General features: G+C 42.9%; 1 protein-coding gene across 5 annotated transcripts in view; it reads left to right on the top strand.

The window, feature by feature from the left end:
• AFF3 (ALF transcription elongation factor 3) overlaps positions 1-21,889 on the top strand; it is a 514,246-nt gene that overhangs the window by 417,852 nt on the left and 74,505 nt on the right. For all 5 annotated transcript variants that reach the window (XR_007769152.1, XM_050921667.1, XM_050921657.1 and 2 more), the window contains one exon: positions 16,357-16,522. Coding sequence is in view for 4 of the 5 variants with exons in the window: in XM_050921667.1 (XP_050777624.1) it covers positions 16,357-16,522 (166 nt within the window). In the remaining variant the exon portion in view is untranslated. The remainder of the gene's footprint in view (positions 1-16,356; positions 16,523-21,889) is intronic.

Here is a 21,889-nt window from a genome sequence, read left to right as displayed (position 1 = left end):
AAAGCACTCCAGCACTTATATCCATGCAAATACCAAAGAAAAGAAACCATATAACTTACTATCTGATCTCTTTGTCCTTACACTTAGAAACAGAAGACTAGAAAGTAGAAACTACTTCTCCAAAGCTCAGAGAAAGCAGGCAGACAGACAAAAGACTCAGACACTAAATTCCCTCCACCCAGAGTTGAAAAAATCCGGTTTCCTGATTGGTCCTCTGGTCAGGTGCTTCAGGTGAAAGAGACATTAACCCTTAGCTATCTGTTTATGACACGCCCCCCAAATTGCAGACAGTGGGGAAGCTCACTGGCGGCGATTTCCTTCTAGAACTTGAAAATAAACAGATTAATACAACACATGCACCTTTACATATACCCCTAAGTATATAACTAACAGACTTTTACATTTTAAGAACACTTTTTAACTACTGGATTCTGGGAAACTCTCACGGGAGAGTGCATCAGCAACTTTGTTAGAAGCTCCTGTGATGTACTTGTAGAAATTGTGCACAATAGGTGGGCAACATAGGTCTTTAGCCTAGCTACCTCAAGGGTGGCAAACACATGTAGAGAGGGCCAAATTCCATTTTTAATTGTGGTGTAAAAATGTAGGACTACATATACTCCACAATCCACTGAGGGTCTCCCACTGGCATCAGTAGATTGTTTGCACTGTGCTCAAAAGTAGACTGTGGCCTTCATGTAGTAACTAAACTATTAGTATTCATATATGTATTTTGTTTTCAGTACTTGATTACTGTATTCAGTATCACTCAGTGAAAAATTATGCTCATATTTACAACCACTACTATTGCTGTCATTTGTTTCTCTTCCTTCTCCATCCTTTTTTTTTTAATTTCTCTCCCTCTTCCCTGTGTATATCTCCTCTCCCATCTCTTCTCTGCATATCCTTACCTGCAACAACTTCCTGTTCCTCTCCCTCCACTTACAGGCTTCATTCCTAACTCCTTCCCCATTCCACGGCTCAAATAAGCAATTGAATAATTAGTGCTTAAATTTAAAGTGCCATTAGGTTTTCAAGTCAAAAACCCAATGAGATTCATGGGAGATGGGGAAGTTCACACATCTCATTGCCTCAGACTGTCAGCAGATTCCGGCCGACAACACTGTATCAGTTTATACTTGCTCATTTTTGAAGGCTATTTTTGCAGCTATGAGGGCTAGGAAACTTTGTTTCTTTTTTTTTTTGTTAAAGGTAGATGCTGCAGATTCTGAATATGCCTTGTGGGTCATACAAACACAGCATGTGGGCTTGATGTTTGACACCTGTGAGCTAGACTGAAAACCCGAGACCCATTAACACGTCAGGGTCTTTCTTAATCACAGTGTAGGACCATAGGAAGTGTTCCCTCCACCCATGAAAAGGTTGTTAATTGTATTGTTTAGAGTTTTTTGACTTTTACTGTATTTTTTGTTATCTGGGTATCTACTACTCTTTGAAAGAGCCAGTGTATACATTCTCACAGTTGGGCAGCCCGCTTCCCTCCAGCCTAGCAGCAGCAGTAGATATAGGCTTCAATGCCTTTAATAGCCTCTCTCTGAATCCTGCTGCTAAATTTAAATTCTGTTTGATATGGGAATATACACTACATTGCACTGCATGTCCGATAGCATGCAAGACATTACCAAAGCAGTAACTAGGAGGATGCTGTTTGAGGTATTGGGCCTGTGATAAGAGTTCCAGAAAGTGAAAGATGCCTTTGTGATTGTTAAATTGCATGGGGAACAGGCCAGCAACTTCTTGTGGACATTGTGAGGGAGAAGCATCTTTGTTGGACTACCCTCCCTGTGTCCATTGCTCTCAGGGAGAGGCAGGGAAAACAAACTTCCCAAAACCTGAAAAAGGTTAGCCTGAAGAACAGACTAAGTAAGATACACGTGAGTTCCTAGTATTATAAGAAACTTAAGAATATGCCTGGCTGTTAAGGAACAGCAAAACATATGAAACACAGGATGACTTACTCAAGGATATGTCTAGTACTGGGGCAACTACACCAAAACACAGCATGGTTTAAGACTAAAATGTTTATTAAAATGTCATACAGTTCTAGTGCTATTTTCCTTCTTTTGGGTAGCACCTTTCATAAAAACAAAGGATTGATAACATGCTGTGTGAGGCTCCAGTCAGGGAGCCGCTGTGTCGAGACACATCAGTATCACTCTGGATTAATAAAGTAAATAAAGTTATACTCATCACTTTGTAGCTTATTTCTCCCTCCCCACTCATTCTGTACATGTATGAACAAACCTTCCACGCTGTTTCTATGGACAACATATAAAAAGTGATTCAATTCGCATTTGGACCTTACTTTATTCTTTGAAATATGAAGTGTCATTGTTTCTTATTATAGATTTAATCTATTTATATTTATCACAGTAAATCATTGCTGGTTATTGTTCTCCGTTATAATGAGGCCAGCTTTAGGCACCATGACTGTGGAAGGTACGGCTAGGGCTATAGTTGAGGGTTACCATGTATTCTGAAATATTACTTCCGGCATCAGAACGTGATGGTGCTGTATCACAATGGGCTGGATTTCAATCCTCTCACTCAGCATTACATTACTCCATAGGTACTTCCATTAAAGTTGTGGAGTGAGCTACTAAACCGAAATAAAAGTGTCAGAATCTAGCCCTGTGGAATTTGGATTTGGGATCTTCCCCAAGTGTCAAGCCCCTGAAATCCTAAAACCAACCCACATGCAAATATTCCTCAACTGCATTTTATGAACATTTCCTCCTGTATTGCTTTTTGAGTTTCTTGGGGTGTGAGATGCAAATGAACGCTCACATGCAGCTCTTTTTCAAAACACACTATAATTGTTATGCACATGGCAGAAAAATGGCTTGTGCTTACTCAAATAGGGAAAATATTTGAAGAACCTTTTAAGGGCTGCAGGCAATTTCAAAATGATTAGCTTTTAACCTCCTCTTCACTGCTGTTCTGGGCTTTATTAGTTGCTCTCTTTGGCTGTTCCCCAGTCTGTCTAATACCTTCTGTGGTGATAGACAACTATGTATTTGTCTGAGCATTTATAATTTTTTGCAACATCTGAGAGAGAGCCTTTTGATCCAGTGCAGGCTAACAAAAAACATAATGGTGTTCTGCATAGGAAATGATGTACCCGGGCAAGTAGTAGAACTTAGAACCTCTTTTTACAGTTCTTTATGCAGAAGAGAGCTACTTACATTAAGCTCCCTCTCAAGAGCTACTGTAAATTTCAAGCGACAGAGAGTCCTGTGGCACCTTATAGACTAACAGACGTATTGGAGCATAAGCTTTCGTGGAAGAATACCCACTTGTGTCTGACGAAATGGGTATTCACCCACGAAAGGTTACGCTCCAATACGTCTGTTAGTCTATAAGGTGCCACAGGACTCTTTGTTGCTTTTTACAGATCCAGACTAACAGGCTACCCCTCTGATACTTGTAAATTTCAAGACAGCATATAGACTAGAGCAGACAGGCTAAGTCCTTTGGGAGCCAACAGAACATGGCTTGAGTTAAAGAGTAACACAAAAGCTGGCAGCAGCAATACTAAGAATCAGTAAAACCTGAAAAAGTTCATCACATATTTAAATGTATTACACCCACTCAAACAGCTGGTACGGTTGTTAGTAATTTTATCTGCACAAATTCATCTGTATCTAGACTTTCAGAGCGTAGAGACTGACCTTGCCGGACAGAGCCATTTGCACAGCCCTGTTGATTTAAAAGCCAAAGGCTGAATTGTTGTAGTGTGACACATTGCAACACAGTGTTTGGAAGTGATAAGAAATTCATTATTTTAGATTGTCAAACATGGGGTTGGGCTTGCTAATAATACTCTGACACAAGTTGCCAGTGTGCTAAAGCAAAAAGAGTGTGAAGGATGCCTCTGTGGTTGCAGTCCAGTGATTGTGCAGTAATGTTGAACATAGCTGTTAAAAAAAAGTCACACGGAAGCAAAAATTGCCCATTTCCTGATTAGCATCACATCCATATTGACTATTTTGGGAAGGGAGTTTGATAGACAAGATAACACCCCGGCAAATTGCCTAGAATGTGGGACAACCCCCCTGATAGGACATTTGGAAGGACAGCAAAATACAGTTGATAGGATTCTGAGTGATAAGTGCAAAACTGACCTCAAATTCTTGCATCTTCTTTTTTCCCAATTGAGGCTAATCATTGAGAGTGAGTCCCTACTATTAGTACAGCTTGAATAGAGCCCTGTATTTGACATTAACACTTATACAACAAAATAAATTATACAGAAGTTTTTAAGACAGTGGGAAAGTGATTTTTTATTAGCAAGTGAGTATCATAAATCACTTCAGTGAAAAAGACTCCTGAGGTCTACTCTCTTTAAGTGTTTCTTATGTTTTTTTTCTGACAAGATAAACTTCCGACTTTGTTAAAAACTACAGACTTTTCATATACCTAGTCATACAGTTCCCACTGCTTATATGTAAAACAAGCCCCGCCCCCTTCCATTTAATCAAGTAGCTCAACTGAATAAGGAATATCCAGGAGTTCTATTTTCTTTTGTCAGATACAGGTTATAGCTTCAAGAGGTCCATAAGAACAATACTCCATTCTAATCTTTTTCCTGAATAGCAGTTTATTTCCCCAAATGCATTCATGTATATAACTGGCCTCACACCTTAAGCAGAAGTATAAAACACAACCATTCAGAACAGCTGAAATGGTGCTTTCCTCACTTTCAAACTCTTGAACTGGATTAGAGATCCCCGCATCTTACCAAGCAGGTCTACACTAGAAGTGCGACACTCGTGCAGCTGCACCGATGTAGCTGTACCTCTGTAGTGCATCTGGTGAAGAGGTGAGAAGTGGCAGCTATGTCAGCGGGAGGTGAGAGGTGATAGCAATGTCAGTGAGAGAGCGTTGCCTGCCACCATAGCACCAGTGTGGACAACACTTAGGTTGCTATAACTTGCATTGCTCCAAGGGTTTCTTTTTCATACCCCTGAGCAACATAAGTTATATCAACTTAAGCGATAGTATAGATCTGCCAGAGTCTATTGTACAGTATAGTCTAGTGATGATTCTTCAATGTAATGCCCTCAAGGTACGTGAAATTCTGATTGCAAAGTTTCAGTGTATCCACATGAGCAGCAGTCCGTCTCTCAGTTTTGCAATCTCATCTTAACTCTTTACTGCAGTCTCTCTGGCATGACCAGCTCTCTGGATCCTGCGACCTTCATTATTTCTCTGGTTCCCATGCTATCTTTCCCAGATTTCATGCCTGCTGCTTCCACTTCCTACTGTCACTGTTCCTCCCACCACATGCTCTTACTGCTTGTACATTCCTGTGCTGAAATTACACTTGCTCAGGTTGATAGCTAGGGGCTGTCCTAGTCTAGTTCATCCCCTTGTTTCACAAAATGCCCTGAGCAAAACCTTCTGTCATCATTTGCCATCATTTACTGGCATCTAGTTCATATACCACTTGGCCCTTTTTCCTGGTGATTTGATCTTTCAGTTCAGAATTCAGGCTCCCTAGCCATCTAGTCTGTATCTCTGTCTCAGTGTTTCTCAAACTGGGGTCGCAGGGAAAGCCCCTGGCGGACTGTGCCGGTTTGTTTACCTGCCCTGTCCGCAGGTCCAGCTGATCACAGTTCCCACTGGCCGCGGTTCTCTGCTCCAGGCCAATGGGAGCTGCTGGAAGTGACGTGGGCCAAGGGACTTACTGGCCGCTGCATCCAGCAGCTCCCATTGGCCTGGAGCAGTGAATCGTGGCCCGTGGGAGCCGTGATCGGCTGGACTTGCAGACGGGGCAGGTAAACAAACTGGCCTGGCCTGCCAGGGGCTTTTCCTACGCAAGTGGCTATCCCAGTTTGAGAACATTGCTCTACCTACAGTTTTGTACCACATTTATCACCATGGTACAGTATCTTCCATAGTGGCCAATCCTAACAGGATCTGACCACTAGACAGTGTTATTGCTATTCCTTAATCTGCCACAGCCCTGCCTGACTAAACAGTGTTCTTTTTAGCAATGTTCTCCGACCCTTCCCAGACGATATATCTCCTGCTATAGGAATCAGTCCAGTTTGTTTGCTCACAAAGCCAGGTTGCTGTTGTCTTCAGACAACACCCTGCAGCTCATTCCTAGTGACTCGTTCATGCTCTCTCTCTCTTATCTCTTTTAGAAAATTACAGTTCTCCATTCCCCTAACTGGTGTAAGGCCTTCCTTTCTGCCCTTCTGTAGTTCCTTAATTTCTTCCTTGTTTTAGGGGGAAGAGACCTCACTTCCCCTTCTCTTCCCCTGCAGTCCCAGATGTAAAGAATATTCTTTAAAGCAATGTCTCCCTAATAGGACTCTAAACTTTGGAATTTTCCTCTAGGTGGAAGGACTTGGATCTCCATTACTGTTCTTCATTTTTTCTGCTGACCAAGAGGAATCCATGTTGAGCTCCACAACCTCTTATTCATAGCTGCGCCATTTCTTCTATCTCTGACTGATCAGCCAAGTCACCCAAGTTACATGAGTGTCTTTTAGCCTGGTGGGGGAATAGATACCCTGACTCCACTCATGCTTACTTTCTTCTGTGAGCCTTAGTAGTCTGATCTCAGATGGACAGATGAACTTATAACACTCCAGGAGGTGGGGGGTAATTGCCTGGAGGATGGCACATGCAGCGCCTCATTCTAGTGAGACTAGAATCTCCTTAAAGTGTACAATCTTGCTGCCCTCATTAGGCAGGAGGTGGGGGTTGAGGAACACATGGAATGCAGAGTCTGAAAGCAGCAAACTCCCAGAACTTTTTTTTTCTTTTTTTCTTTTTTCTTTTTTTTTTACTACAAGGACTCCAAGAGCTGTGGAAAAGTGCCCAAAGCTTTGATACTGTTTGATATGAGAAATATAACTGATCACTGCTGCGAACACTAGACACGTTACATCTACAAGTGCTAATGGGTGTGATGGTCTTTTGCCCCCGTGGCATGGTGGACCTAGGTTTCTCACCCACTGCCCAGGAGATACTGGGAGGGGGAAAAATCGGTTACACTCTGGCTCTCACATGCAGTAAAATTTTTAAAGCTGTATAGCAAATTAATTGATTAACTGACCCTCTCCACTCTCTCTCCCCTTTGCCCATAGAACATGAAAAAACACAATGGTCATTGTATGTAGTCCAACCCACCTTGCCAGCTCTGTGGGTGCCAAGCAGCATAAAGCTGAACTGGTTTAAACAAAAATGACAGAGTAATATAAAGCTTGAAAATACTTTAAAATACTATCAATGTATGATGGGCTACAAAGAAAATTCTTTTTCCATCCTGAGACCTTGTGAGGAGGCCACACAAGTGATGAGCAACAAGGCTGATCTCAGCCAGGACGTCCCTTCTTGTCTGCTTGCTGGAGAAGGAAAAAAGAGCACTTTGAGTGATGATGCCACTGCAGTCTGCTTGGTTTGATAGCACATTAGTCACAATGAAAGAGGATCCTCACATAAAGCACATCAAAGATTTCGGGAGTATGTCCTAGCTATGGTATTAGATCTCAGATTCAAAGGCACCATGCCTGCTTTCCTCCCAGCATGTGAGGTTGGGCTAGATCACTACTGAAGATTCTCAAATATAAGGTTCCTAACTGTGTACAAGAGCAGATTAATGAAGAGGAAAAAGAAAAGACAGTCTGTGGGGAATAGATGAAGGAGAAATAACAAAAGCCATCAAAATCCTCAAGTCATAGGGAGCCGATATGCAGTACTATGTTATTTTTGGTTGAGTTTTCTTCACATCTTCTTTCACATGTAACCCATTCTCCTTCACCCTCAGAAAAATCTCTTTGGAAATGGCTCCCAGATTTATTCTGATAAAGGGAAGATAACTGGAGTTGATAGAGTATCTCTGTGTGGTTTCAAAGCATATTGTAAGTTCTCAGCCCATTAATCCAGAGAAGTGCATGTGAAATGTGGACACTAGTTTTTTCTTTTCATGTTATAGCATTTACTGCTTTTAGGAGACTAGTTATTACCATTGAAAAGACATTTGAAGGCCCATTCTGTAAAGAGTTAACTTTCCTGGACCGGGGAATCTTGCTGCCTATATTCAGCTGATGCAAGGTCAATGACAAACACACCGAGGAAGTCAGAGTTGCTTTATTTTTCTTGTGAGCAGGTCAAATAAAACACTGCTGATGCTCCATTTATCTGGTGAGACCAGCAAACACTTGGCAGCTGAGGAAAGCATACATTGGAATCTGGCACCAGGCGCCCAGCACAGCTGTCAGCCTGCTGACTAATCACTTCATCCCAAGTTAATGCAACTGCAGGTTTTTAGCACCCTTTCATCTCTCATACCCAGGCACACACTCTGTCTGATAGAACTATTGATACTAATGATGCCATTATTAATTTTTGTTTTCTCTTTTGGCAAGAGGGTACTTATTTTGGCTGACTTCTTCAGTATTTTTCTAATTCTTACAATGTCCTTTCAAACTGGGAGCTGTCATTTCACACTGCTGCTTCTAGTAATGATCAAACCATATAAGAGGGACCGAAAAAAGATTAGATTGAATTTCCTTCTTTTCTGTGGTTTTGAGAGTTTTTTTAAAATATTATTTTCAGTTTACTTTGGTTTGGGGAATTAATATTCTAGCAATTACAAGCATCCTAAATGCTACAAACCTGATTCTGTAAGGAGAGCTGATTTACCATAAGTTCGCATTATTAGATAATACTTGCAGTCTTGTCAGCAGAACCTATTTAAACAACTCCCAAGGACAGTGTTAAAATATAGGTGGAGTCTCTGAACTCTGTTTTTGGCAGCTGTACTTTAGTAGCTTCACTGTGCCAGGGTGGCGCTGCTAAGCTAATGCAATACTTTTACAGAAGCATTATGTATTGTGACAAGCCAAACAACCTCCAGGACTCTCACTCATCATGACTCCCATTCCAGATCTCATCCATTATATGAATGAAGTATGAAAACATTTCTCTGTTTCCCAAAGATATTAATAGACTCATGGGAACAGTTCTGCTGAAGAAAGGGAACTGATTAGATCTGCTTTGCGTGTTCAGTCCCAAATAGGAGGCCATGGCAGGGCTACCCACGTTGTCTTTAGTAAACCATTTTTTAAGAACAAATAGCATTTTTGAAAATGAATTACTTAGATACCTAAAATCAGTCATTAATGTTACCACAGGATGTATCAGCAGGTAGATTATTTGCTGACTATGTAATAATAATACCTTGTTTCTGTACTACTTTCTATGTGAAGATATCAAAGTATTTTATAAACAATAATGAATTAAACCTCATAATACACTGTAAGACAGGTAACTATTATTGTCCCCGTTTTGAAGATGATGAAACAGAGGCATAGAGAAGTCAACTAGCCAGATCAGGATCACTCTGGTAATCCATGGAAGAGCTGAAATTAGAATAGAGGGTTCCTGGCTCTCAGTTTTGCGATTTAGCCACTAAGCCATTTTTCATATATTAAAACCTGGAGACAGTTGGTGATCTGCAGATGGGAGTACTGAATAAAGTTTCCATCAGGGATGCTCATAGGCTAGCATTCCAATACTGTTCCTTTGTATTCTGCTGCCTTCTAGAACCAGTATTTGAAGAAATTATGTTACAGCAGTGTAATGGCCCAATCCTGAAGTACAAAGCGATGAGCGAGTTTTAAATAGATAGTCACTGAAGGGTATTTGAAAGTTACATGTGGAGGCTAGCAAGAAGGCCTCCCTTCCATTGCTGCCTGTCTCTGTGATTCATTGCTAATTATCAGCACTAAGAAATTCCCAACTGCGTGCATGGGAGACTCTCACTATCTTTAGTGCCAGGCATTAATGATAATGATACAAATTTTGGCACAAAGCTGTCAATTTGTACTTTGAGGAACTACCATGCAGAATTTGCTCCTCACAAAGAAGGAGCGAACCATGTGCTGTAATGGCCCCTAACTGGTTTTAAGGACTGGGAAGAATGCTACTGTACTATAGAAGCGTGTATCTGGAGTTGCGGGGGGCGGGGAAGAAATGACTCTGGAAGCAGAGTTTCTTTAAAGTTAGGGGCATATTTTATCACAGAGTCTGAAACATTACATATTCTGGGCCAGATCTTCAGCTGGTGCAAATGGATGTAACTTAATTGAAGTCAACGGAGCTATGTCAATTTACACTAGTGGAGGATCTGGCCTTCTCTATCGAAGTGTTGTTTTCTTACTGAAACTCTTGTCTGGCATATTTTTCTTGATTTTTAATCTTCTCCAAGATTTTCTGGACCCTTGGAACATTTGAAATCTCTTTACTTCCTCTCCAGGCTATTTCCCACATCTTTGATATTCTCAGACCCAGAGCAACTTCTTTTCCTGGTAACACATTTGCTTCTCAAAACTGACCTGATCCCTAGCAGTGTCATTTGTTAGCAAAGGCAGCTCTTCTCACTGCTTGTTCCAGTGTCTGTGTGTGTTTTTTTTCCCACAGAGACTCCTGAAAATATACGTGGGCCAGAATGTTCCCTCTGACATCATTTATCTCAACATGCCTCTTTTATTAAGCAAATTATCACTCTTTTGCTGGCTTAAAGGTTGTGGCAGTGTTGAACATTAAAGAAGATCTTGCTCTATCTAATTTTACAGTGAAATTCAAGGCTGATTTCTTACCTGCAATATTTGGCCAAGATCCTAGAAAACATGGTGGCACATCTTGAAGGTAATGATCTGTAAGCTAAATTGCAGCCTGCCCCATTCAGGGTCATTAATGATGTGCAAACCATAATGGCTAGATGTGTCCTATCCTTCTTGGTGTTTTAAGATCCATCAGCATCCTTTGGCATGTTGGGTCATCAAATCCAGTTGAACCAGCTGAAGAACAGGTTGGCTATGACAGTTTTATTATAGTATTATGACAGTACGTAATAAACTGCATATTGGTCATACCCCATTGGTTAGTCTCAATCTCTTGAGAATTCTACTTGTCACTTTTCATGTATTTATTTCTATTTTTTTGTAGAGCCATTTCTCTGGTGCTCATCATGGTAGCATCTAGTGGCTGGAACGCTTGTGGAGTTTCTGATGGGTCTGCTCTGGCTGTGATACTTTTCATGCTGCTTTGTATATGAGTCACATTTAAAACAAGAATAGTTTAGATGATCACTGCTATGCAGATGACACCAGTTATATTTTTTCAATTTCCAGACATGGAAATTAATATACTATGCAGTGTCAAAGAGACTGTCTTACTGAGCAAAACAGCAAGCTGCAAGCAAAAATCTGGATAAATTTAAACCTTTTAGGAAAATGAAATTATGCAGATCTGTTGGGGTTGAAAGCGTGAAGAGTGCACATTTTCCTAGCCTTCACAGTCTTTGATGGGAAGATGCTTCAGAGGGTCAGTCTGTCATGTAGCCTTGACATGATCCTTGATCAGGGTCTAACACTGACGTTCAGGTGGCTGATTCTCCATTCTCTTGCAATCTTGGTTATCATTTGTAGCTCTTCAAAGTGGGAATAAAATGCTACCAAAATGCAAGGCACTGGTGACACAGGCTCTAGAGGGTCAGCAGTAGTCAGAGCTGCTTTATTTCCTTTGAATCAATTTAATATTATTGCCAGACTGCACCGCTTTCCCTGGCATCCTAGAATATCCTATTGATATCCATAATGCATGTCTTTGTTACCCTGAACTGGTTTACCTCAATGAATTTGATGTTCTTCTGTCTAAGAGTCACATATTGCTGATGCAGAATACAGAAGCATGACTATTATTAATGGTCAGTGGTATGTAGTTGTCTGCACTGCCTATGCATCGGTTTGAACTAGGTTTAAGATTTTGTTTTTACATATAAGGCTATGAGGTAGGGGTGAGATTCCTAGCTCATGTACACATGCACTAGCTCTTATCTGAGCTAGTGTGCTAAAAATAGTAGCATAACCACAGTAGCACAGGCAGTGGCGGCACCATGCTAGCTGCCTTGAGTACAAACCCTCCTCAACCCTTGGGTATGTATGTGGGGCTGTTAGCCACAGCCTGTGCTACCACAGCTACACTGCTATTTTTAGTGTGCTAGCTCAGATGAGAGCTAGTGTGAGTATGTCTACTCGACTGGGAATCACACCTCTAGCTCATAGTGTAGATGTAGCCTAAGTATCTTGCTGAGCTTTTGGCGCCCTCTGTAGAATAATGTCTTGCTCTCTTAGGCCAATCAGAATGGGTATTCTCATCACAGGGCTTTGTATGGGTGGTTACTACCCATATTTTTGTTTAGTTGCTTAAAATAAAAATACCATTTCCAACATGCAATAATTGACTCTAAGACAGAAATCATATACTGTTGTATATGTTGTTTGCCACAAGGATTAAAATGCATGTCTATGTTTTATTTTGACTGCATGGTCTAGCATGCTTAAACAATAGAAGTTCAAAATAGCATTCATTGAACCATATCCATGGTCGATGGTTTTTAAAAAGAAAGTAAAAAGAAACATGCAAGTGTTTTTATACTAAACTACCAAAGTCCAGTGAACACTTTTCAAAAACATGGTGCATTCACAGCCCTGGAGATGGTAGAGGGATAGGAGATTATCACAGTATCAATTGAAATAGAAAAACATTTGTGTAGGTTTTTTTTTTAGCATATTGGCTACCATTAGAGCTGCAAATATAGATTTCCAGATGTTTGTGAAGAGTTCAAGAGTTATATTTGATACATATGGCTGTAGCAATGATTTCTATTCAACATCCTAGAAAAAACATTTTATGTCACAACAAGAAAGAAATATTACTGCTTTTTATCCCTCATCCCCTGTCTAGGAATTCTGAATACTTTAATCAATGCCAAACAAAAATGATGGGCTAGAAATTAAAACCACAACCACCAGAGGCAGGACATAAATGTGCAGATGTTCTGTGATGTTGAAGAAGCTTGTCAGGCAGACACTGACAATGATTTTCTGAGAAGGACTGAGAATCCATTAAAGTAGGACACTCTCAGAACACTGGCTCCCTAAACCACTCCGTCAGAAAAAGCACTTGTCTTTTCACATTTCCTGAAAGAATTGTCACATTGTGACTTACTTTGTTCTCACCATTTCATTAGCAAGGCTAGTAACTAGAATCTATCACTGTAAGTAAAGAAAGTGAGATATGCCCATCTTTGATTTACTGCACCTATCACATGTGCACACTACTGATTGGTCCCAAAGTAGTGAACAAACTTCAGGAGTCCTTTTCTAGTCAGGCTTATTATTTCAAGTATCTATGTGTCTCTTATCACCGCTCTACAAATGGGTGCCCTGAAAATTGTGTGTTTCCCACATTTAACCAATTAAACAAGGAGATATTACAAATAATAGTAAAAGCAACAACTAGTGAGTTTTTAAAGGCACTCACTGTGTCTGTGTACATCTGGACATGATAATAAACACCTTAGCACAGAAAAGGGATTGTATATTCTCCTTTACTAGTCTCTGCTGCACTGGACTATCTAAGTGGTATGGGCCTCTGTTAGTGTAAAATTTCTGCCTCTGAAAGAGGATCCCTGATTGGAATTCTTCAACAAATGTAAATAAATTCCAGCTGTTCTCGCATCATTCACTACATTGTATTTATTGTTTTAATCAAAACACACAGGGCCAGATTTCCTATGTGGTCTGGTTCCTTTCTGCCCCCAAGCAGTACAAAGGGGCTAGATATTGAGATGAGAATTCTCCCAGTGCAGGGAGGCTCAGTTATCATGAAGCCAATGGAACCAGCTCCTATGCCCGGTCCTGGGTAGGGGACACGCCAAGAGGCAGGAAGGCAGTGCTTAATTTGTGCCAGGACTTGCCAGGGCCGAGCGGTTCATAGCCCCAGCACCTCTGGGCTTGCCGCGTCAGTTATGAAAGTAAAAAAATGACTTGAACCCCGGCACCTAATTGCTTGAGCCCCGGCACCTTTTTCATTACAAATTAAACACTGTAGGAAGGGGACATATTAGGGGTGGGACGGAACAGGGGTACAGTGCTGCTACGCCGGTTCATATCAGGCAGATGGTCCTTTGTGGACCTTTAACAGCTGGCCTCAGTGAGAGCAGCCTGCCGGGGCAGGGACTAGGAGCGCCACAGAGCAGAGAATCAGGAAGCTATAACTGGCTCTCTGACTGCCTTTCCTCTTTCCTACACTGAGTGGATCTCAATTCAGGGCTGCCCAGAGGAGGGAGGCAAGTGGGGCAATTTGCCCCGGGCCCTGCAGGGGCCCCCATGAGAATATAGTATTCTATAGTATTGTAACTTTTTTTATGGAAGGGGCCTCCAAAATTGCTTTGCCCCAGGCCTCCTGAATCCTCTGGGTGGCCTGCCTCAGTTTAGGAAAGAATCTTATCCATAAATTTCTTGTCTCAAAAGACTTGGCTCAGGTATCAGATCTTTGCTTTCTGGATGGAATTAGTGGATAAAAGAGCACTAGATGTAGTATATTTGAATTGTAATTAATTATTTGAGACAAAATATCTCTCCAAATTAATTCATATTAGCTTGAATAAGGAGACTATGGTAAGACCAACTATGGATTGAAAGATGTAAGCAAGGGTAATGATAAACAGTGGTGTTGTGATCTGGGAGAATATGATTACTGGAGTACCAGGTTGTTTTGCTTGGGCTCATTTAACATCCATGTTAATGGTCTGGAAGAGGAAGTGAGCAGCCATTTAATTCAGTTTGCATTTGACACTAAATTAGGAATTGCTGCAGACACCAGTGAGGGCAGAGAAATAAATCAAAGGCATCTGGAAACATGGGCAGTAAATAACAAAATGAGATTCAGTTTGAAAAAAATGCAAGCTAGTATCTGTGGAGGGAAATCATCCAAAATGCCCCTATTCGGTGAGAGAATCCTGGAAGCAGTAATTCTGAAAGCGATATAAGGGTAATAATGGGCAGCAAACTACATGAGTTTCAAATGTGATATTACAGCCAAAAAGTCAGTGTAATTTAGCTCTACATATGCAGGAGGAGTGCATCAGGGAACAACAAGGAAATGGTCCCTCTTGGTGGCTGTGGTGAGAACACAGCTGCAATACTGTGTTCAGTTTTGGGCTTCCCATTATCAGAAAGATGCAGACAAATTGGAAAGAATTCAGAAAAGAGCCATAAAACTGATCCAGCACCTGTAGGTAGTATTGACTTATGAGGACAGATCAGAGAAGCTATATATGTATAACTTGGCTGAGAGATGGCTGCAAGGGGACAGAATAACAGTCTACAAATATTTGAAGGGTCTAAATACCAAGGGGGGAGGAGAATGGTTTAAGGTGATCACTATGAGTAATGAGTTTAAATAATAAACAGCATCAATAAGTTAGGAGGACAAATTTAGACTGAATAGTAGGAAAAACTTATTGCAGTGAGATCTGTTAGGCTGCAGAGTAGTTTCCCACAAGATGAAGTGAAAGCTCCATTCAAATGAGTCACATAAAAGCAGGCTGGACAAATCACTAGAAAATGTACTGTACTGCAGGGAAGCTGCCATTGCCTGGGGAATGGGTTGGATAACTTAATACGTAGGTCATTTCCATCTCAGATGTTTATGGCTGTCTGATACTTTAATATGTGTGGTCAGTTAGTTACCTCTGAAAAGAATATATTTTCCTGTTGTCTGTGGCTGCATAATTTAATGACTCAATCCTGCAAAAACATACGGACGTGCTTAACGTTTAAGAATGTAAGTCGTCCTATTGACTGCTCATGTGTTTAAGCATATGCTTAAGTGTTTGCAGGATCAGAGCCTTAGATCTAGCAGAGATCTGTGTAAATATAGCTGTGCATATAGCTAACTAAATCATCTCTATTTAACTAATACATGGAAAGAATACAAACGAGTGGTGTCAGCAGAAAGCTCCAAAGAGACATTACTCTATGGGTTATTTTTTTAGTTGACCAGTGTCAAGTACTATGGAGTACATGCCAGGTTACTAACTCTTAATCTTTGCCATCTTGCTGCTGTCCCCTCTGGGCTAATGAGTCAATTATGAGACTGTTTTCTATATTCCATTTTTTCTAAAATTTGATCATTTTAAACGGTCTGACTTGACATGTACTCTTAAAACGTCTGTTAAATATGGACAAGGCAATCGGAAATGAAAATATGATCCTTTTCTCATAGAATGAAGAGCTGCTAATGGCATATAAGTATAGAACTAACAGTCCCATTAAAAGAACGTTATTTTCAACCCATCTGACCACTTATTTTTAAAAGCAGCAAAGCCCAGGTTGCCAATATTCAGACAGCTGTGAGCTAGGCCCCCTAAAAATAGCAGAAAGTGGAACTGTTATTTTTTTGTTTGTTTTATGTTGTTTGTTTGTTTTTCTTTCCCCTTTGGTGGGTTGTGCGTGGGGCTGGCAGCACTGTCGTGCCACAGCCCAGTAGCAGAACCTCGGGACTCTCCAGCAAGAGGTCAAGTAGCAGCAGCTCCAGTGAATCCGAGAGCAGTTCTGAATCTGACTCAGAGAGTGAAAGCAGTTCCAGTGAGAGTGACGGCAGCAAGCCCTCTCATTACTCCAGCCCAGAGGTAAGGACTCCTGTGCTTTATGATTCAGGGTGGCAGCTGAGATATTATAACCACTCAGGCCCTTAGCTAGCCAAGAAAACATAGGGAGGCTGTGGGAAGGCCAAAAAAGAAAAACAGGAATGGGGGAGGCCCAGGGATCCCCTGCCCATTCTGAAATACATTCCTCAACAAGAGCAAACACAAAAATATATGCAAACTAGGAAAATGTGATCTAGATTGAATTACTGTAAGGTGGATGCATAACTGATTTAAAGACTGTATTGAGAGTAGTTATCGATGTTTCACTGTCAAACTGGGAGAACGTATATATTGAGATCCCACAGGGGTCTGTCATGGGTCTGGTACTATTCAATATTTTTATTAATGACTTGGATAATAAAGTCAAGAGTATGCTTATAAAATTTGTGGATGACACCATGCTGGGAGGGGTTCCAAGCATTTAGGAGGATGGGGTTAGAATTCAAAATGACCTTGACAAATTGGAGCACTGGTCTAAAATCAACGAGATGAGATTCAGTAGGATATGTGCAAAGTACTGCACTTGGAGAGGAAAAAGCAAATGCACAACTACAAAATGGGGAATAACTAGCTAGGGTATAGTTCTTCTGAAAAAGTATGTGACGGCTATAGAAAATCACAAATTGAATATGAGCTAAGAGTGTGATGCAGTTGCAAAAAAAGGTAATATTCTGGGATGTATTATCTGGCATGTAGTAATTGTGCCTCTCTACTTGGCACTGGTGGAGTCTCAACTGGCTTTCTGTGTCCAGTTCTGCATACCACACTTTAGGAAAGATGTGTACAAACTGGAGAGAGTCCAGAGAAAAGCAAAAAAAAAACCTGATAAAAGGTTTAGAAAACCTAAGGGAAGGTTAAAAAACAAGGCATGTTTAGTCTTGAGAAAAGAACAGTGGGGGGGAGATATGATAACAGTCTTTAAATATGTTGCAGGCTGTTACAAAGAGGATGGTGATCAATTGTTCCCCATGTCCACTGAAGGTGGAACAAGAAGTAATTGTCTAAATCTGCAGCAAGGGAGATTTAAATAGCTATTAGGCAAAGCTTTCTAACACTAAGGATAGTGAAGCACTAGAATAGGCTTCCAGGGGAGGTTGTAGAATCCCATCATTGGAGGTTTTTAAGAACAGGTTAGACAAACACCAGTCAGGAATGGTTTAGGTATACTTGCTCCTGCCTCCATGCAGGAGGCCTGGCTGGATAACCTCTTAAGGCTGCAAATAACCTTATATAGTCCCCGGACCCCCACACACATAGACACGCAAATATGTGTAAAAGTATTCAAAAATCCAGCATCAAGACTGTAAACATACCCCAGCTCCAGACAGGTAATTCCCCTTTACCATACAACACAGGATCATGACAACCGGGTCTCCCAATCTCTCCTCATCATAAAGAATTACACTCCCTTACTATAAAAATAAAAAACACGGTATGTGTGTTATGTAACATCTTGGCACCAAATACAAAAGTCCCAAGAGCATACTGTAGCGTCACCCTTGTTTTTGTTGTTCTTTCTTTACTCAACAATTTTCTTGCCTTCTCTCAGCATTTTTCAGATTCACTTTCAGTTAATTTTTCATTTCTCCTTTCCCCTCCCCAAATCTGTTCCTCTGGCCTTAGCTTTTCTTTCCTCTTTTTCTACATTCCTGGGCTCTCCTTGCCGCTCTCCCTCTCCTTACTGTCCTATTTCCTCCTCTCCCTGTTGGTCTCCTTCCACTCAAGTTCTCACTCTTTCCCTGCAGATTCTATCCTCTTTCTCCAGTTCCCCACTGCGGACATTTGCCTTTATGTCTCAGTCTGTTCCTTCTCTATTGAGTCTCCACACACCTACAAATTGGGAGGGAGGAGGCAAGAAAAGGAAAAGGGGGTCATAGGCCAGCAGGGGATAAAGAAGGAAGAAACAAGGGAAAAGACCGGTGACCTACTGTAGGGAAATGGAGAAGAAAGAATTGGTGTGAAGGGAAAATACAGCATGGTGGGCACTCACCAAGCCAAAATGGAAGTGTGTGTGAGTCTGTGCTGTATGGCATGGAATTGAAAATAGTTAATTCTCTTTTCTTCAGGTACAGAACATAGGAGGAGGGAAGTTAATGACCAAGTCGGGCTAGAGTGTTCATGATGCTGGGCAGAAAGGATGTTAATCAGGACCAGAGATTATGTGAACTGGGAGGAACTGGCTCCCCCAAAGTATTTTTCACACATCATCTCAAAATCCGTGGGTTGAAGTTATAGATAGTTGTGGTCATCAGGTGACTGTACTGTTCTACCAGATTGTTGGTCCCTTGTCATTAGAGTATATGGTATGCCTTTCAAGGCCATGCTCAGATTGTAAAGCTGCAGTAGTTCTGGGGAAGGCCATGACTTTGACCTGAATGAGATGGTGGTTGATCCAGCAGAGCAGGACATTTATGATGTCCTCAATGTCCACTGCTATATCAGGTCCAGCACGTTTCTGCCTGTGTGTGCAGGTGCAGAGGCTGCCTGTGTGAAACCTATGATTTTTCTATAGGACAAATAATCGGCTGCTAGTGTGTCGTTGTCAGTGTGTACGTAGAAGGGATCTCTCCAAGAATGATGAACCTGGTCATTCCAGCTGGGCATCAGGTCTATTAGTCCATATGATAGGGATTTCATATGGAGAGCTGTAGACTACAAGTCATCTTCGGCTCTTTTTTCCCCTCACCTCAAAGATCATAGGCTCATATTCAAAGGTGTTTATTTTGGGGGTGGGGCATCTTCTGCATTTAGAGGGAAAGAGGATTGCTGCTCCACCTCCTCTTTTATTTTTCTAGCTCATTTTGAGATCTTTGTGTGTGGAGTAAGTGAGGTAGAATAGGGTCAGAGGTAGCGTCCAACCAGATTTCAGTAATGCAGGTCAGTTCAGAGGTCTCATCCAATATCAAATTGTGAGTGGGGCTGTGTAACAGAGTGCTGGGTACAAAGGCCTGAGACAGCCCTCTCCACAGCAGCCCCAATCAGGCAAAGCAGATTGGAGCTGACTATGCAAGGCTGTGCCTAATTTGTGGGCTGGGCAGGCCAATTAAGCCTTTAGCCAAGAGCCCACAAATAGGCACAGGAAAGAATAGCACAGGGGGGAAGCGGGCAGTAAGACGGAGATAGACATTGCTCTCCTCTGCCTGGGAAAGGTCTTAGATATGCTGTGAGGGCGGTAGGATGCAACTGTAACTATACTCCACAGGGTGTTGAACCAGCAAAAGGGTCTCTGCATAATTTGTGGACTAAGACAGAGGCAGGATCAAGGTGGTCCTCTTACAGGTTAGTTTTGTAGACTGCCAAACATGCGCTCATCATCCAGAAGTCGAGGTTGCTATCCTCTCTCTTTATGGAGGCCATGAATGAGGGTGCTGATAGAGAGATTGACTTCATGTGCCTAGTTGAAGGACTGATGCTATGTGTGGCATCCTTGAGTGAGGTCTTTTCATCCCAATGACAATATGGGTTTGGTATGGTGAAGGATAACTGGATCTGAAGTCTCTTGAAGGGACTAAACTCCCTACTCTCCAAATTCTAGGAGTCTGGCAGTGTTGTGCTTTCCTCCAATAAATTAGTACGGTGGTCTCTGTAAGGAAGGAATTGGTTAGAAGACTGCAGGAGTAATAGATTGGGGTGTGTATGGTGTAGGAGAGACAATTGTAATTGGCTGGTTGGCTGTTTTGGGGAGGGAAGGGCAGGTGCCCTGGTGCCATTTAGTTGAGGCTTTAAGCTACTAGCATGTAGTTCTTCTTCGAGTGATTGCTCATATCCATTCCAGTTAGGTGTGTGCGCCGCGCGTGCACATTCGTCGGAAAACTTTTACCCTAGCAACTCAGTGGGCCGGCAGGTCGCCCCCTAGAGTGGCGCCATCATGGCGCTTGATATATACCCCTGCCGGCCCACCCGCTCCTCAGTTCCTTCTTACCGCCCGTGTCGGTCGTTGGAACGGTGGAGCGCGGCTTAGCTGACCTCCACTTCCCTAGCTACTCGTAGTTCTCGTATATAGTTATGCAGTTATAATCCTTTTATATATATATTTGTATAGTTATACGTTTTTTCTTTGCTAACATAGTTAGTTTAGTAATTGTTAGCGGGGTTCAGGAAGTAGCCCCTTCCATGAACCCGGTGCCGGAGCCCATGCACGGCTCACCGGGTTTTAAAATGGGCTCGGCCTGCCAGAAGCCGATGCCGAAGGGAGATCCACACGACTCCTGTTTGAAGTGCCTCAGGGAATCACACTTGACAGCTAAGTGCCCCATTTGCAAGGCTTTTAAGCCGAGAACAAAAAGGAGCGGGACTTTCACTTACCCCTCCACCTTTGGCGCCGAGCGATGATCAAGCGGCTGGCAGAAGCGCCTCCTCGGCACCGGACCCCGCCGGTACTGCCAAGGCCTTTAGGCACCGGCCGTCGCCGGCACCGAAGTCGACTCGGCACCGCTCCCTTCCTCCGAGGTCGAGAGAGCCTACAATTCCTGCTGGTGCCTGACGGCTCCCCGGCACGCGCCGTGGTTGAGCCCCCTGCTCCTGCTGCTTCCATGCCACCTGCATCGCAGCCAGAGAGCTCGTCTAAGTCGGATTGCCCGGCACCGACACCTGCAGAGGCACCGATGACATCGGCACCGTCGATTCCAGTCCCCCAGGGCCATTGAATCCGGTGCCTGACAGCTCCCCGGCACGCGCCGTGGTAGAGCTTACTGCTCCTGCTGCTTCCGTGCCAACTGCACCGCAGCCAGAGAGCTCGTCTAAGTCGGATCGCCCGGCACCGACACCTGCTGAGGCACCGACGACGTCGGCACGGTCGATCCCGGTCCCACAAGGGCCATAGAATCCGGTGCCTGACGGCTCCCCGGCACGCGCCATGGTTGAGCTACTGCTCCTGCTGCTTCCGTGCCAACAGCACCGCAGCCAGAGAGCTCGTCTAAGTCGGATCGCCCGGCACCGACACCTGCTGCGGCACCAATGACGTCGGCACCGTCGATCCCGGTCCCACAAGGGCCATAGAATCCGGTGCCTGACGGCTCTCCGGCACGCGCCGTGGTTGAGCTACTGCTCCTGCTGCTTCCGTGCCAACGGCACCGCAGCCAGAGAGCTCGTCTAAGTCGGATTGCCAGCACCGACACCTCTGAGGCACCGACAACGTCGGCACCGTCGATTCCAGTCCCACAAGGGCCGTAGAATCCGGTGCCTGACGGCTCCCCGGCGCGCGCCGTGGTTGAGCTTATTGCTCCTGCTGCTTCCGTGCCAACGGCACCACAGCCAGACAGCTCATCTAACTCGGATCGCCCGGCACCGACACCTACCGAAGCTCTGACGACCTCGGTACCGTCGATCCCGGTCCCACGAGTGCCGTCG

Source organism: Gopherus flavomarginatus, chromosome 1 (assembly GCF_025201925.1).
Source record: "Gopherus flavomarginatus isolate rGopFla2 chromosome 1, rGopFla2.mat.asm, whole genome shotgun sequence".
NCBI classification, from domain to species: domain Eukaryota; kingdom Metazoa; phylum Chordata; order Testudines; family Testudinidae; genus Gopherus; species Gopherus flavomarginatus.
The sequence above is the reverse complement of the archived record's forward strand: the minus strand, read 5'-3'. Positions and strand labels throughout refer to the sequence as shown.